At 38.7% G+C, this 16,966-nt stretch overlaps 1 protein-coding gene across 1 annotated transcript in view; it reads left to right on the forward strand.

The window, feature by feature from the left end:
• Positions 1-16,966, forward strand: part of RNF13 (ring finger protein 13) — an 82,989-nt gene that overhangs the window by 64,422 nt on the left and 1,601 nt on the right. The window contains exon 9 of the mRNA XM_072618287.1: positions 16,527-16,607. Within this exon, the coding sequence (XP_072474388.1) occupies positions 16,527-16,607 (81 nt within the window). The remainder of the gene's footprint in view (positions 1-16,526; positions 16,608-16,966) is intronic.

A 16,966-nucleotide genomic window follows, 5' to 3' on the forward strand; every position in this document is an offset into this window, starting at 1 on the left:
TAGCAGCCAAGTAAAAGGCCTTTTCTTCATGTAATAAGCAAGTAGGAAATAGAGAATACCAAAGCATGCTCTGAAGTGCAGGGCAGGGCCCTCCATTTCATCTTCTGGCAAGCAGACTTACCAAGGACATATATGGATTGATAGTAGGCAGTATATACTCTAAGAACCAGGTTCTCTCCCATTACACTAGTAATGACATAAGCAAAAAATGGTATAAAAGACAGTATCAAAGACTTGATTAGTCAGAAAAAGAGCTAGAAAGGTTATGTAAAGAAAATAAGTGACAATAAATGGGCAACCTGATCCTCCAGTGGCGTCTTCCAGAGTTGTAACAGAACCAGAGGAATCCAGGCAGACAGGTTGATGGAATCAATAATGGAGGAGGTGGATGAGAACCTTCTGTGTGAGAAGGCACAGGGAGTTTTCAATCTGATGATGAATGAAACATCCATACCAGCAAGGTCACAGAAAAAACTTATTTTGGCTTAAGTTTATAATGTTCAGTTGGAAATACAGTCATTATTGGGGGGTGTAGTAAGATGAGATGGGGAAAAGAAGTGCATTGGGGGGCTTAGAGAAGATTGGAGACAGGCTTTAGGAGAAGGGCTGCTTTGCTGCAGTGAAGGCCCAGTCACAGGAGGTCCATGGTAACTGATCTCTCCCAGCTCTGTTCAGAGGCATGTGCATTAAAGCAGGAGGACTGAGGTTTAGCAAAGCATGAACAGTGATGAGTTACTTAATAGAGCGGAGCTGAACTGGTTAACCAAGGTTTGAGATTGGGAAGGGAAGGGTTTGTAGCCCCAAAACAGGGGGAATGCCCTGAAGAAATAGTGACTGTGAAGGGTGGAGGGATTGGTGTGCTCAGCAAGACTGAGAAGGATAGGGTTAGGGAGAAGTGAGACAGACTGACGGGAAATGAAGAACAGGTGATGGCATTTTAAACTTTTAGATTATGGAAGTGAGGGATGGTAAGATCAAAAGGTGTACCCATCAAAATAAAATACTGTTTAAAAATAAGTAACCAAGGAGATTATGTGGTCAGACAGGAAGGAGAATTAGGAGAAAGTAGAGCTATGAAAGCCAAGGGATGAGAGAAAATGCAGGAATAGGGAGTTTTTATTAGTGTCAGAAGCTACAGAGGGGTCAAGAATGAGGCCTGTTGGGCGTGCAACCTAATGACAGCCTGGACTGAAACAGGCTGGCCAGCTCTACTGCACCTACTCCAGAGAAAACCTGAATTTGAGACCTGTCAGTAGTTAGTAAACATTTATTAAACACTTGCTTACTATGTGTTAAGGGGAGGGAGTGAGTGAACAAAGACACTGGACTTGGGCATGTGAGTCAGAAGTCTCAGATGAGTGAAGCTAGCTGAGAAATGAGATGTTTTAAACTGAGCTGCCTCTGTAAATGCAGGCTTGAGGAGGTCACAGCTCTACTCTTTCCTCAGAGGGACAGAGGCTAAGTGTGAGGGAGAGTACTATAGCTCATGGGATCTTGCAGGATGATGTTTTTCTAATAATGCGCTTCCTGGGCCATTATGGAGAAGTCAGAGTTGTCCCAGAATAGGTGAGAAACGAGACAGGACAGACCAAATAATGATCAGGAACTTCTACCCCAAACTGCACAAAAAATTTCCAGCCCTCTGTCAATAGGAAAAGAGGCCACCATCAAAGTCAGCACCGACACCAGCAAACAAGCAGTATGACTAGAGAAGGGACAGAGCCATGTGTAGCCAGTGAGGTTTTCTGTCCAAAGGCCCCAAGAATGGCCCAGGGCACTTCTCAGCCTATAACTGGGCCCTTGGGGGGCAGTACCAACCATGGCAGGTATGACATACACCAGAGCCTCACCGCAGTGCTCAAACTAGGACAGCCCCTGGGTGCTTCATGTAATAGGGAGGAAGAAGAAACGAGGTCCCTTCGGAATGTTATTGTCTCCAAAAGCATTGAGGGAGTTAAATAAGAAAAACAGTGGACACTTGGGAGTGGATTAATTCTGCTCTGAATGTTTTAATAGGACAAAGAGAGAGAGGAGGAGTAACATACTAGCATAGGAAGAAGGGTTAGAACTTACTTTTTCTCATAATGGGATCCGTGAAAAGAAGAGTACACATAGAGGAAGGGGTGAGAGGGGGGCACCAAATGAATGTCATCTGAAACAGAAGCATTGCATGCTTGCATATGCACGCTTGCATATGCACACACATAGCATTTGGGTGTAGAAATACATCAACTTGACAGGGAAAACAGGTGGAGATAGTGGGAGTGGGTCAGAAGGGAGAGTAATACCTTGAAGGTAGGAGTTGCAAGCAAAGCAGACTTTTTGCAGTGAATATTAAGAAGAAAAGATTTAGACTGTTTATCAATTGGGGAATAGCTGGACAAATAAATGCCTTTCTTTTCTCTTTGTGAATGTAGAAATAAAAAAAAAAAACATATATAAAACTTTCCATTTAGGAAAATCGTTCGTGATATTTAGTAATGTGTTTCTTCTTCATCTACAGTGTAACTGTACCGGGCGAGGCTCTTGATACTTCTTTTGTGGACAAAATTTTAAAAATATTTTAAGAAATCATTCTCGTTTCATTTTTTAAAAATGACATCTTTTTTTATTGTTTTTTTAATTACATTGTTTTTCATATTACCTGCATTTCCAAGTATATCTCCACTCTTACTCAGAGAACCATCCTTTTCAACAAAGAGTTATAGAAGGAAAAAAAGCAGTTCCATAAAACTAACCAATATATGAACTGAGACTCTATAGTATAGTATATACTATATTCCATATGCTTCCCTCCCTCCCCTCTCCACTGAAGGAATGAAAGTACATTTTCTCTTTTCTTCTTCAGGGACAAGCAATGGCCCTTAAAAGGAGACAGAATTTAGTTTCATTTTTTCTTTCCATTTACTTTGCTTTAATTCTTGCATATAGTTTTCCTGAATATACTTTTATTCAGTTGTCCATTAGTTCTAAAAGTATTCTAATGCTTCTACATTTTTAAAAATTTTACTTTTTAGCTGAATTTATTGAACACCAGTAAAGGGACAGTGTTTATGCACACATACACACATACACACACATGCGTGCGCACACACGTATGCCATACATTCAAAACAAAAAGATCATATGAGATACTACTTTTCTTTAATATATATAAAAATTGAACATGTTACTTTAAAAGCTATCCTACTTGTCTATAATTCTCTCTGAACTTCCTTCTCTTTCCTTCTGTCATGTGAAAAACCAATCCTTCAGTGAGCTTTTTATCTTCATAGTTTTTTGGAGTATTTCTCAGGCTGGGCGTTTCCTCCTCGAGCACAGTCGGACCACAGCAATCTGCGTCCTGTTCCTCATGTACTGATGCTCTCTTTCAGTGTCTGGCTATAGGCCCTTCTCACCTCTGCTTCCCTTCCAGACTCAGCTAAAGTGCTGCCTGTGGTGTTTCACTTCCTCCCAGTTTCTCATGTCCTCCCTCCCCAAGCCTTGTCCCCCTTGTCTTCACACTGACTGTTTTCTGCCCTGCCACTGCTACTCTTCTGTCCTTCCAGTCTGACCCCTTCCTAGGACTATTGGTCTTCACCTTTGCCCCAGCCACGTCTATTGTAATAATTTTTTTTTGTTTTTAATCAAAAAATTTTTGTAATTAAAATTTACCTTCTCTTCTTCTGGCCCCATTTCTTTCCCACTGAGAAAGAAAAACAAAACTCGTATTATAGCATGTGTAGTAAAGCAAATATATCTCTGCACTCTGAGTCTCTGTCTTTTATCTTTCAGGTGGTACGCAGCATGTTTTATCTTGACTCTGGAATCACAGTTGGTCATTGTGTAGATTAGAGTCCTGCCTTTAGATGTTGTTTGTCTTATGAAGTAAATCATCCTCCTAGCTCTGCTTACTTCACTGTGCATCAATTCACACAAATCTTCCTACTTATCTGGAACCATTCTCTTCGTAATTCCCATCACATTCACTCTCACTGTATCCGCAACCCCCTCAGTTTCCAGTTGTTTGCCACCACAAAGAGTTGCTATAAATAATTGTGTACTTCCTTGTTTAGAGATTGATTTGCTTAAAGCTAATCTCTCCTTTAATCCATCCCCTCTTTTATCCCTACCCCAATCCCTTTTCCCTCCTGCTTCCCTGAGTGAAATGCCTTTCTGTGTGTGTCTATGGATGCATGCGTGTGCATGCACACACACACACACACACACACACACAGACACAGACACACACACACACAGACACACACAGACACACCCCTCCCCGCCTCCTTCCATCAGTTCAGATGAGAATGAGGTTCAAGTGTTGCTCATTCCTGCTCCCCCACATCTTTATTGTTTGTATAGACTTTTACTTGTGCACCCCACTTATGTGAGATTTATTTCCTCTTCTTTCACCTCTTTCCCTTCTGCCTCCCAGTGTGTATTCTTTTTCCTCTCCCTTTCCATTCTTTTATGATCATCAAGACATAATGGAACCATTCCCAGGCCCTTTGTCTAATTAGACTCCTTATGTGACCCAGTGATTAGGTTCAGAAGGGATACACCATTTCCTCATATTACAGTGTAACAGGTTATCTGCTAGGGTTGGAAGCTCAATTCCAGGTGGACAGTCTCGGGCGGGTAAAGGTGGGAACTTCTAAATCTTAGAGTTCTCACGAGGCCCCCCCCAGGAAACGGCTGGGAATCGAGGTGAACCGAGCTATCTCGTGTATTTCCGCCTCTTCCCGTGAGAGACGTGATGGGAGAGAGCTCTCCCCGCCCTCGAGATTGTCCCGGATTGGAGCACACCTAGTTACCTAACAGGCACGGTATTCAGATGCAAACTATGCCGCTGCAGAGCTTAAGTAGGATCAGGAAAGCCTGAAAGTTCTCTTGGGCGGAGGGGCGCGGAGCGGACAGGACAACAAGGCTCCGCCTTTCCTCTCTCCTCTCTCCCCTCCCCCTCTCTCCCCACTTATACTTCTACTTCCAATCTCTTATTGTAAGATCTTTGCCTCCTTGGGAGATTCTCTTTCCCTCCTAAGGAAGAATTCCCCTGCACTTGTAACTAGACCCTGAAATAAAGCTCAACCCTTGTTCGACTCTGGAACGTCCTTTCTCTCATACGAGCTTCCGGTTTGGCCAACCGAAGACCTCGGGAGGTGAGGTAAGAAGACTCGGGTAGCCCACAGGCCTCTAGGCCTGGCAGTTATCCATGTTTAGTTTCTTATGATTGTTGACTCTTTACATTTTTAATAGTTGTTTTTTTGTTTTTTTTTTTTTTTACTTTAGTATGTACTTCAAAATTTTATGTATCTCTGCTTAGAGATCTTTCATTTCATTGAATGAGTCCTTTCTGTGCCTTCTGGAATATTATATTCCAAGTTCTCTGCTACTTTATAGTTGTGGCTACTAAATCTTATCAGATCCTGGCTGTATGGTTTCTTAGTACTTAAATTTTTTTCTTTCTATTTTATTTTTTCTTTGACCTGGAACCTCTGGATTTTAGCTGTGATGTTTCTGGGAGTTCTCATTTTGAGGTTTATTTCAGGAGATGGCTTGTGAATTCTTTTTCCACTTTACCCTTTCATTCTAAGATATATGGATAGTTTTCTTTTATAGTTTCCTGAAATATAATGTCTTTTTTGCATCTCTGTTTTGGTCGTGTCTTTCAGATAATTCAATGAGTTTTAAATTTCTCTCTCCCTTGCCTATTTTCCAGGTTTTGTTTTGTTTTGTTTTTTGCTATGAGATACCTTTACATTTTCTTTTTTTATTCAGCTTTAGTAACTCCTGTCTCATAGAATCATTAGGTTTTATTTTAATTCTCAGGGAGATATGTTCCTTTCATAATGTTTTGTACCTATTGTGCCAAGTTAATCCTACAACTTTCATTTCTTTTCATTTTTTTCTTCTGTTGCTCATTTAATTTATAAAAACATTAAAACCCACCTTTTTCTTCATCTCTTCTAATTAAGCTTGTGTCCTTTGTGTATGGATGCTCTGGTGTCATTTTCTTCTTATAAGTTTGCATCTCGAGTGTCTGTGTCCCCATGATTGCTTATTATGCTGGGATTCTTTTTTTGTTTGCTCATTTTTCCAGGCTCAGTGCTGTAGGACATCTCAGGTTACTGTCTGCTCTGACCTGGCATTCTCTTAGGTCCTTCTGCCACTTTCTTGGGATATTGAAAGTTGTGTTATTCTAGGATCCCAGGTGTGATCCAGGTTGGAAGCCTGCAAACTTGAGTGTGATCCATGGCAAGATCTGAGTACTGATCTGGTACTCTTAAGTTTTTTCTAGAAGTTCCTGTTCTGGGTCTGGGTCTGAACAACACTCCTGTGGGCTTGCCTTTGGTTGGAAGGTCCAGTAGAATGCTATGTGACTATCAGCCATTTGGACAATTTTGGTACATCAGAGTGATAGAATCTGAGATTCCTGCCCTGGTAATTCCTCCACAGGCTTCATTCTGGGGACCCTTTACTTCTCCTGGGGTCAGCTACATAGCTGCTGCTTGCTTCTGAACTTTGTTTTGTTTTTTTTGTTTGTTTTTCTAGCATACATCTTAGGACCCAAGACCACTTCTCAGTCTAAAGCATTGCCTATAGACTTGGGTCCCTCTTCTCAGTCCATGCTGGATCTGTGACCCAGAAATGGGTGCATTTTCTTTTTTAAAAAATTATTTTCATTTGCTAAATATTTTCCAATTACATGTAAAGAATTTTTAACATTCATTTAAAAAAATTTTAATTCCAAAATTTTCTCCTCAACCCTCTCCCAGGAGAAGGTAAGCAGTATGATATCAGTTATACATGTTGCAAAAGAAAATACATAGACAAAACAAGATAAATAAAGTTTACAAAGCGTGCTTCAGTCTGCTCTCTCTGCAAGGGGATTTTTGTACGTATAGGTCCTTTTCTTTTGCTCTCTTCAGGATACAGACCTAGTAGTGATATCTGATAGGTGTGAATATCTCAGATTTGTTTTGCATTTCTCTAATCAGTAATGATTTAGATCATTTTTTCATGTGACTATTGATAGCTTTGATTTCATCTTCTGAAAACTGCGTGTTCATATTCTTTGGCTATTTATCAAGAGGAGAATGGCTCCTATTTATTTTTTAATAAATTTAGCTTAGTTCATATATGTATACGTATACATATACATGTTCAGAGAAATGTGCTGTAATTTTTTTTTGCTATAAAATTTTCTCCAGTTTCCTTTTTCTTCTAATTTTAGCTTCATTAGTTTTATTTCTGCAGAAACTTTTAAATTCATGTAATCAAAATTATCCATTTACTTCCTGTGATCTTCTCTAGCTTTTTTATCAGAAACTCTTCCATTTTCCATAGATCTGACCAGGTACATTTTTTTTTGGTGCTTCCCTAAATTTAATTCTATCACCCTTTAAATAATTCATTTATCCATTTTAACTTTGTCTGGGTGTGGTATGAGGTGTTGGTCTATGCCTAGTTTCTGCCAAACTGTTTTCCAGTTTTCCCAGAAATTTTTGTCAGATCGTGAGTCCTTATTGCCAAAGTAAACTGGGTACATTCTACAAAATGTCAGGCCTCTCTGAGTTGGGTCTTCTTTTCCCTGGTATACAGCCTCTCCCTTCACCAGAATGCTTTGCTTGGCCTTTTCTGGATAGAACCTGTCCTCAGTCCTTTGTTTTCTTTTGCTGACCTGGGCTGGAAAATGAGTTGCTGTGAAATATTTTTGAATTTCCTGATCAGATATCAGTTTGAATTTTCTAGGTCTGTACAAAGTAGTTGTGGGGTAGATTTTGGCTATACTTCTTCCTGTTACTGCCCCTCTTGCCCCTGTTTGACAAAGTCACGCTATGAGAAAAATATTATTTTAGGATTTTAATATTCTTTGAAGGAATGTGGAACATGCTCTTTTATGTTTGTTGTTTTCATAAATTGGAGGCAGAAAGCAATGGTAGCAAGAACTACCTTTTCTTAAATAAGGAGTCTAGGTTACTAATTAAATAACTAAGATGTTTAAAATAATCAAAAGAGGTAATATTAAACCCAACCAGAGATAGGCAGATAGAAATTTTTTGGCCATGATTTTTTTGTGGCTTGTAATGGTAAAATGTGGATTAGAGGACGGAGCTTTGAATATAGGACACAGTGAATGTTTTTTGAATTATATTGAATTGTAAGGTGTATGTTAAATTGATTGAACAGAGTATTGGTTAATGGTTCTGTGTCAGATTGGAACTGTGTTAAATTGGAGGTTCATCCATAGTGGAGGGCCACAAGGCTCCCTGTCCCTTTTCTGGTCAAGACTTCTTTCAAGGTTTGGGATGAAGATATAGAAGAAATTAGTGTTTGTGCACTTAACACAGAGTTGGGAAGCATAGCCCTGTGAGTGGTGAATGAAGGTTCTACGTAACCTTGACAGACTATAGGGCTAACCTAAAGCCAGCAAGATGAAAATTCACAGGAATGAAAGTGAAGTCCTATATTTAAGGCAGTATGGTATAGTTGAAAGAATGCTGGACCTGGCTGGAAGTCAGAGCTTTTAATGTGGCAGTTTTCTGACAGGCACATACACTCTCCATCTCATTCAAATTCACCTCTGTGATGATTTTAGACCTGCACATCCTGGCTTTAAATTTATGTTTGAACCAAGATTGACTCATTTCTTTCTCCCCTTTGGACAAATAATCTTGTCATCTTTACAAGCCCTATGACTTTCCAAATTTGATTTAGAGTAATTGTGTATACACACAGACACCTACACACATACATACACATATATATACATGTGTATATACATATATATTTTTTCTCTGTAACTCATCCAAGCATATTCCCAAATACTTCCTTAAGGTAGACAAGCATAGTTTGTAAATTTTTATTAAAAGGCACATTTCAGTAATGATAAGGTGGAATCAACTAGGCCGTAATGTAATCTTATTTATATATCTGCTTATTACATTTCATGTGATTTATATGTTGCTTTTTTCCCCAAATAAAAGCACAGTTTTTGTGGTTAACCACATTTTAAAGTATTGGTGTTCTTTATTTTTCCAGTTCATTTTAATATTTCATTTTTAAACTATTTTCCTTTTAATAAAGCTTCAACCTTTTTTTGTATCAGTTGTATTATAGACCCTCACACACTACAAACTTCTGACTTTTAACAGTCTCTAGAATATGTAACATCCAAATTTATTAAATAAAAAGATAATTGTAGGGTTCTGTACATGTTAAAATATATTTAAATTATAACTTGATTTTAAATTGATAGATAATGCTATTTTTCCAGTTTCAATTTTTTCAGTATACCTGAATTTTAAGTCATTGTTATTCTGTATGTGTAATACTGCATTATATTTCTATGATAAACCATTCCTATTTAGTATTTTTTATTTAGTAGAATATTCAGTAACAGTTTATCTAGTAGATAAATGTCCTGAGGATGGGGACTGTTGCTTTTGTTGTCTTTGTATTCCTTGTGTCTAACACATAGTAGGTGTTTAATATTGAATTTACTGAATAGAATTAGAAATTACTGTTTGGCAGCTGCCGAAGTAGTAAATATTTGGAAAATACCTTTTGTAGCCATAGAAAATAGTTTTCAGTATGTGTTAATATTATGTTTAACAAAAAATTTTATAAATTAATTATACTTATTTCATTATGAGCCAAATTTTGGGGAATTTTATTCCTGCTGCTTGGATGGTTGGTTATAGCTTGCCTCCTTGAGAAGCATCTGAATCTTCTTCCTTCAGACAGAAGATGCTCTTTTATCAAAAATCTGACAATGTTGTCGTAACTAAGAAAATGACGTCTCATCAGAATTGGTAATTTTTTGCCAGGCTCTTCTTGGGCATCTAGTGTATAGTTTTTTCACTCAGATTTTTTTGTGTTTTCAGTTTTGTTGATTTTAAGGCAGCATCTCTGGCCAGCTACAGCTCTCTTGAGGCTGGATAATCAGCATTCTTCTTTTCTTCTTTCTGGGTGAGTGAGGCACATGACTGATGGGAGCATGCAGGTCCCAGCAAAACCCCTTCAGCCTCATGTCTCAGAGTTTCTAGCATCTCTCCATGTGGATTTAGGATTGGTATCTAATCATATTTATCTTCCTTGTTCACACTGGGGAGTGCATGAAACAAATGTTTCCCCAGAGTGGTAATTATATATTTTAGTCTTGAATGTATTCATTAATTATGTCTTTTGTTTTCATGGAGATCTCTGGTAGTAAAATAAAAGGGGAATCGATGAAATCCATAGTGCTTACTGATTTACTAGTGCTTATCTGACCCAGTTACTAGATATAGGGAAAGCAGGTCAAAAGATGGCACATGTAGTACTAAGGACATTCATTTGCCCCATCCCTTTTTGCAGTCTTACATGGTATTTCTGAGATGGAGCATTTAAAGAGTAAGATATGGGAATTACAAAAAGTTTCCTCCACAATGTAGAAGTTCTCCCAACCTACAGTGGGAAGTATTGATAAAATAAAACAGAAGGTTGAAAAGCTTAACTAGCTTGATGTGCTTTGGGGGTATATTTCACCTGAAATGTATAAATATTTGATAATGACTGATTAGAATATGAACAGGTGCAATTTAGTTAGACGTTGTGGGTGTAACATTATCTCTGTAGGGGGTTAGCATATGGGATGACATGGAGCTATCTTTCCTCAGTGTGACCACATATGAAACCTAAGGTGATTTTTGCTTAATGGAAAATCATGACTCTTAAAAGTCTGTATTGTTTTCAGCTTGAATTTCCATCTTATAAATGTATAGTGATTTTTTTTCCAAGGTGATCCACTAGTTTAAGTTCAGAATGTAAGAGATATGATTACTTATTTACAAAACAACAACAAAATAAACTAACATAAGTTTCTTTGTATGATTTGGCTGGAATTGGAAGTAAGAAATTAAACATTCAAACAAAAACAAAACAAATGTGCAGACTGTGCAAGAGCCCTTGACTTAGCCTTTCAGTTATTTGCCAGTATTCTTTTTTCTCAGGTATAATAACAGTTATGTGTCTGTGAGAATCATAGAATCAAACTTTATTAAAGTTTGAAGGTATCAGAGATTTTACAGAAACGGAGGCCTATGGAATTTTAAGTGACTTGCCCAGTTAGTAAATAAGCATTTATTAATTTATTATTGTTGCTGTTGTTTTGTTCCAGGGACTGTGCTATGTGCTGGAGACACAAAGAAAAGCAGAAGCACTTTCCCTTCCCTCAAGGAGCTCACATTCTAATTAGAGAGACGTCATGCAAATAATTTTGTAGTAACTCACACAATATATTTTATATATGAAATGGAAAGTGATCATCTCAGAGGGAAGAAGCTAGTCATTAGGGGAACTGAGAAAGGTCTCCTGTAGAAAGTAGGGCTGAATCTGGGAAGGAGGAAGACAGAAGGTGGAGATGGAGAAAGGAGATCATGAAGGGAGGCATGAGAGACAGCCAGGAAAAAGGAACCAACTCAGAGATGGCATGTCACCTCTGAGGGACAGCATGAAGGCTGACATTGTTAGCCTGTGCAGTGCAATAGATGAGCAAATTGCATGAAGAATGGAAAAGTAGGAAGGGCTTGTGTCTGAGAAAGAAACACTAGTCAGACTTGAGCTATAGGAAGATCACTGTGGCAGGAGTGGAGGACTGATTGAAGGGGGAAGAGACTTGAGGGAGGGCCACCAACCAAAGTTTTGCCCAGATCTGAGATGAACGGGTCTGCTTGTCCCAGGATGGCAGCTTCGTAAAGGGAGAGAAAGGTACATAAATGAAAGAGGTTTTCAAGGTAGAAATGACAAGACAAGGCAACAGATGTGGATATGTGAGTGAAAGTGAGGAGTTTCAAATGATTCTGAGATTGTTATGGAAGCGTTTTGCATGACTACACATGTATAACCTATATTGTATTGCTTGCCTTCTCAGTGGGGACAGGTGGGAAGGAAAAAAGGGAGAGTAGTTGGAACTCAGAGTTTTAAAAAATGAATGTTAAAAATTGTTTTTGCATGCAACTGGAAAATAAGAATACAGGCAATGGGGTATAGAAATTGATCTTGCCCTACAAGAAAATAGAATGAAAGGGAATAAGAGAAAGGAGGGGTGTAATAGAAGGCAGGATAATCATAATGCCAGCTGTTTTGGGGTGGGCAGAGGGGAGAGATGGGGAGAAAATTTGGAAATCTTGTGAAAGTGAATGCTGAGAACTAAAATCAGTAAATTAAAAAAATAATAAAACACTTCTGAGCTGGTGAGCCTGAGTGATTGGGAGAGTAGTGGGGGCCCTCAGCAGATAGAGGGAAGATGGAAAGAGGGGAGGCCTTTTTTGGACATGTTGAGTTTGAAATGTATCTAAGAAGCAGCTGGTGGTTTGAGACTAGACGTCAAGAGAGATGTTAGGACTGGATAAACTGATCTGGGAATAATGACTTAGAGGTAATAACTAAAACTGAAATCAGGTGAGAGTATAGAAAGACAAAAGGATGGAGACTGAGGAGGAGCTGTCAGGCAAGTAGAAGAGCTGAGAGAGAGTGACCCCTGAAAATCCAGTGCAGGAGACGTGGCATTTTGTGATGAAAAAGGAATTGCCCGTGGGTGTAGAACAGTTGTCGGTGGATTGCAAGACCATCTTTGTTTCACTGAGGTAGAGTGGAGTAATAGACCATGGAAAATGACTTGAATATAGAATCGAGGTTAGAGTATAGGAGGGAGCATCGTAGGAAGGTAGGAGTTAGGGGGATCTGTATTACAGTCAGTTATTGTCAGTAAATGAAATGAACCAGACTTTCTTGTTATCATGGTTCTTTGAAAGAAATTCATGGTAACAAATTTAGGAGATGTTAGTATGATAGGGAAGGAGACTAGATGTGCAGTTAGTTTCATTGGTGCGGAGAAACATTGGGTGAGGAAATTCCTTTGATCAGTTGTAGTTAATGCCTCCACAATTCATAGTAGAGGCATTGGAGAACTCTTTCAAGTAACTTGTTCAGGGTTACTTAGCTGGTCTCTAGTGGACATGACTTGAATTTGGCTCTTACAAGAGCATCATATTATAATTGTGTAAATTATTCTCTTGTGTTCTGGTTTTTAATATACTGATTTACTTCAAATGCAATGAACATTATCTAATTTTTATTTAGTCTGTTTTCCTGGTTGCACACTTGGTTCAGGTTTCTTGGGGAAAACATATTTGGGATGGAGGGGGTTTAAGTAATTTTCATTTCCAACAAATAACTACCAAGATAATAAGATTTCATTTGGCTAAAGTGTTCATTGGTTTAGACTTAGGGTTTCAGACAATCTGATCCATTTTCTCTAATTGCAAAATTTCCTCTTAATTTATGTTTACTCATTTTACCTTCACAATGGTAATAAATGTCTTAATCTTTTGTTCCTTTTATTTAGATAGCTCCTGAATGTTCATTGAGCTCACTTACATAAGTATACATCCATTGTCCTTCAAATGCATCCATATTAGGATGTTAGAATTCATAAGGAATAATGAAAAAATAAGTTAGTGTAGAATAAGGAAAAGATTTAGAAAAAACTCATGATTGTCCAAAATGAATTTTTCTCAGTACCTAGAATTTTTTGTTTGTTTTAGATTTTTCTTTTGGGAGAATTTTTATTTTGGTCTGCAAGAGAGTTTTTATCCTTACCAGTAAGAGATTAAATATGTTGCATTTATATATACATATGTGTGCATATCTGCCTAGTCAGTGATAAACATTTAATATCCAATAGTAACTATTACTTTTAGTGAACTGATTTGATTTTGTTTCTTTACCATATATGCAGTGTAATTTTGCCATCAGAAAGTCAGAGGATAATAGATCTTGAGCTAGAAGACAACTCAACTGTAAAATAAGGAAAAAGAGGTTAGGGAGAGTGAGTGACTGGCCCAAGGTCATGCAGGTGGTGAGGGTCCCAGATGGGACCTGAACTCCAGAATCAGTACCTTTTCTGCAGTACTGTGTATTATATCTATGTATGTATGTATGTATGCATGCATGTTTGGATGTACTGTGTAGCTGCTAGACAGAACTAGAGGAAGTTCTCACCATTATGCTAACTGGGTACATTACAAATTCATTTTATCCAGCTGTAAATGGACCCTGACTGCAGGAAGGCAAGCTTTTTATTTCTGTCAGTCAAGTAGCATTTATTTATTAAGGGTCTGCTAGGTTGCAGGCATTGTGGTGAACCCTGGGGATACACAGAAAGGCAAAAAAGTGAGCCCTACATTCAGGAACCTCACTGTTTGATGGGAGAAACAAAATGAAAGCAACCATATACAAATGATAATTAACAGAGTGAAGGTACTAAGATTAAGAGGGAGCCAGGAAAGTTTCTTGGAAGAGAGGAGGGAGATTATTTCAGGTATGGGGGACAGCCAGTAAAAGTGCTTGGTGTTGGGAGAAAGAGCAAGGAGGCCAGTGCCACTAGATGCCAGATTACATGGAGAGGTGTGTGTGTTCGTCCTTCATTGCCGAAGAAGACTGTGCCATCGGAGAAATGATGACATGACTTGCACTTGACTTTGTTTTGAGTGAGAGAGGGCTGTGCAGGTCACCAGCCTCACTTCTCCTCCAGAGCCATCTGAATCCAGTGACCAGATAGCCATCATGATTGGAGATGACCCAGGATGAGGCAGTTGGGGTTTAATGACTTGCCCAAGGTCACACAGCTAGTGAGTGTCAAGTGTCTGAGGTGAGATTTGAACTCAGGTCCTCCTGACTCCTGCACTGGTGCTCTATCCACTGCACCACCTAGCTGCCCCAACATGGACAGGAGTGAGCAGACTAGAACAGTAGGAAGAGGACAAGTCATGAAGGAATTTAAAACCAAACAGGTGATTTTATATTTAATCCCTGAGATAAATCAGTTGTCACTGGAGTTGGGGGTGAGATGTGAGGTGTTGATATGGTCAGAGCTGAATTTGAGAAATATCAGTTATTCCTATTTAGTTCTCTACCTCACTACCCACAGAAGCTATTTCAGACCTCTGCCTACAGCCCCCAAACCCTTGTACCTTTGTCGCCCCCCGTCTGCGACCTGAAGACCTTGCCTCTTCTTTTAATAAAAAAATGAAGTCATTTGAGGTGAGCTCATCTCAACCCCTTCACATTATCTTCCACTCTCTCCTTTCTCCCAATCTCTGACAAAGAAGTAGCGATTCTCTTTGCCAACCCCTCTATGTGTACGTGATCCTGTCCTTCCATTTTATCCAGAAGATTGCATCCTGTGGTTCGATCCCCCATCACCTCTCACCTAGATTATTGCATTAGCCATCTAAATGTCTCCCTGCTTCAAATCTCTCCCCACACACTGCTGCCAGAATAAGTTTTCTTAAACTTGTTGTTTAAGTTTTATGACAACTGACCTTGTAACTCATACTCGGTCAATTTCATTGGCTTTCTAGGCCTCCAGAAAAAAAAAAGACAGCGTTTAGCTTTTAAAACCTTATGTGACCTGGTGCCATCGTCTTTTTTATTGGACATGAATTCCCCCATCCTGGACTGATCTGGACAAACGGGACTTCTTTTTGTCCCTCATACATGACATTCTATCTTTGTGCCTTTGTACTGGCTGTCCCTTGTGCTACAGGATTTGAACCCGAGTTTTCCTGATTCTAGGTTCTAGCAGTCTGTTCACTGTACCACAGAGCAACACAAGGCTTGTGTTCTATTCACTTACTATGGAACTTCCTGTGATTACTGGGTGAAATGCCTCACTCAGTGGTGTCTGGAGTGGGCTTGAGGCATAAAGTATAGTTTTCTTGTTTGTGTCTCCTTTTGTACGTACTTCCTGGAACTTAAGAGAGTAGCTCATTTGGGTTATGATGAATATAACCCTTCTCTTTGCTGGTGATATTTATAGAACTGACTTTGGCATTGTAGATCTGTTTTTTATAATTTGCTTTGGGGGTGGGTGGGGTAACAGGGCATATTGATTTCATGAAAAATATATTGCAACGGAGTCACTTGGAGTGTTCTGGCCATTTGTAATAGCTAAGTTAGGAAGATATTGTTGTATATTTAGCCAATCCTGAGTGAAGCAGACAGCCAAAAGACTGTAGAAGCTGACCCTGCATTATTTAAATGAAAAGGACTTAAAGACTTGGATCCAAGCCATAATTTCCATATTATCAAAATGATAGTAAATGAAGTTTTGGAGATGTCCTCTGGATTAAGGAAATAGCTAATTTTCTTTTTAAATAAGAACTGTTCCAACATTAGAATTCTAATAACAATTCCAGATTTGTGGTTTTTTGCTTTCCTCAGAGTCTGCTTTGTGATAGTAGTGAGTGTATTCAGTGTATCATGGTATATAAACACAACCTGCATTTTGGACAGAATTATTTGAACAAAGAGGTCTCAAGTTTTCAGATGGTATTAGGTTGTGTCAGATAAGAATTGTGCACATACATACACCCTCTTTCCCCCATGCCCCACCCCAAAACATCTTAAAATAACCAAGTAGGGCCTAATTTGATGTGCTTGAAAGTTATGGCAGCTCTCAGTTTTGTAATATAATTTTGATTTACCACTTTCTACAGGAGATGAGTATGATGTATGTGCCATTTGCCTGGATGAATATGAAGATGGAGACAAACTCAGAATTCTTCCCTGTTCCCATGGTATGAGCAATTTCAGATTGTTTTCAGGTCATATATTCAGCATGTATTAATAAACATCTTAGTTGTGCATTTTATTTGTGGTAAAAAGCCTTATGAAAATTGAAGATCCTATCTTCTGTCTGTAGATGAAAATATTGATCTCATAAATGTGCATGAATGAGTGAAAAGGCATTTATTAAGCACTTACCATGTGCCAGGCACTTTGCTGTCAGCGCTGGGGATACAAATAACGGACAGTTATGATAGTCCCTTCCTCAAGAAGCTTACGTTTTAATAGGGAATCGTAGAATGTACTGGACGGAGCAGCTACTTTCAGAAGAAAATCTAAATTGAAGTTTCCTAATGTACTTTTATCCAGT

This window comes from Notamacropus eugenii, chromosome 6 (genome assembly GCF_028372415.1).
Source record: "Notamacropus eugenii isolate mMacEug1 chromosome 6, mMacEug1.pri_v2, whole genome shotgun sequence".
NCBI lineage: Eukaryota > Metazoa > Chordata > Mammalia > Diprotodontia > Macropodidae > Notamacropus > Notamacropus eugenii.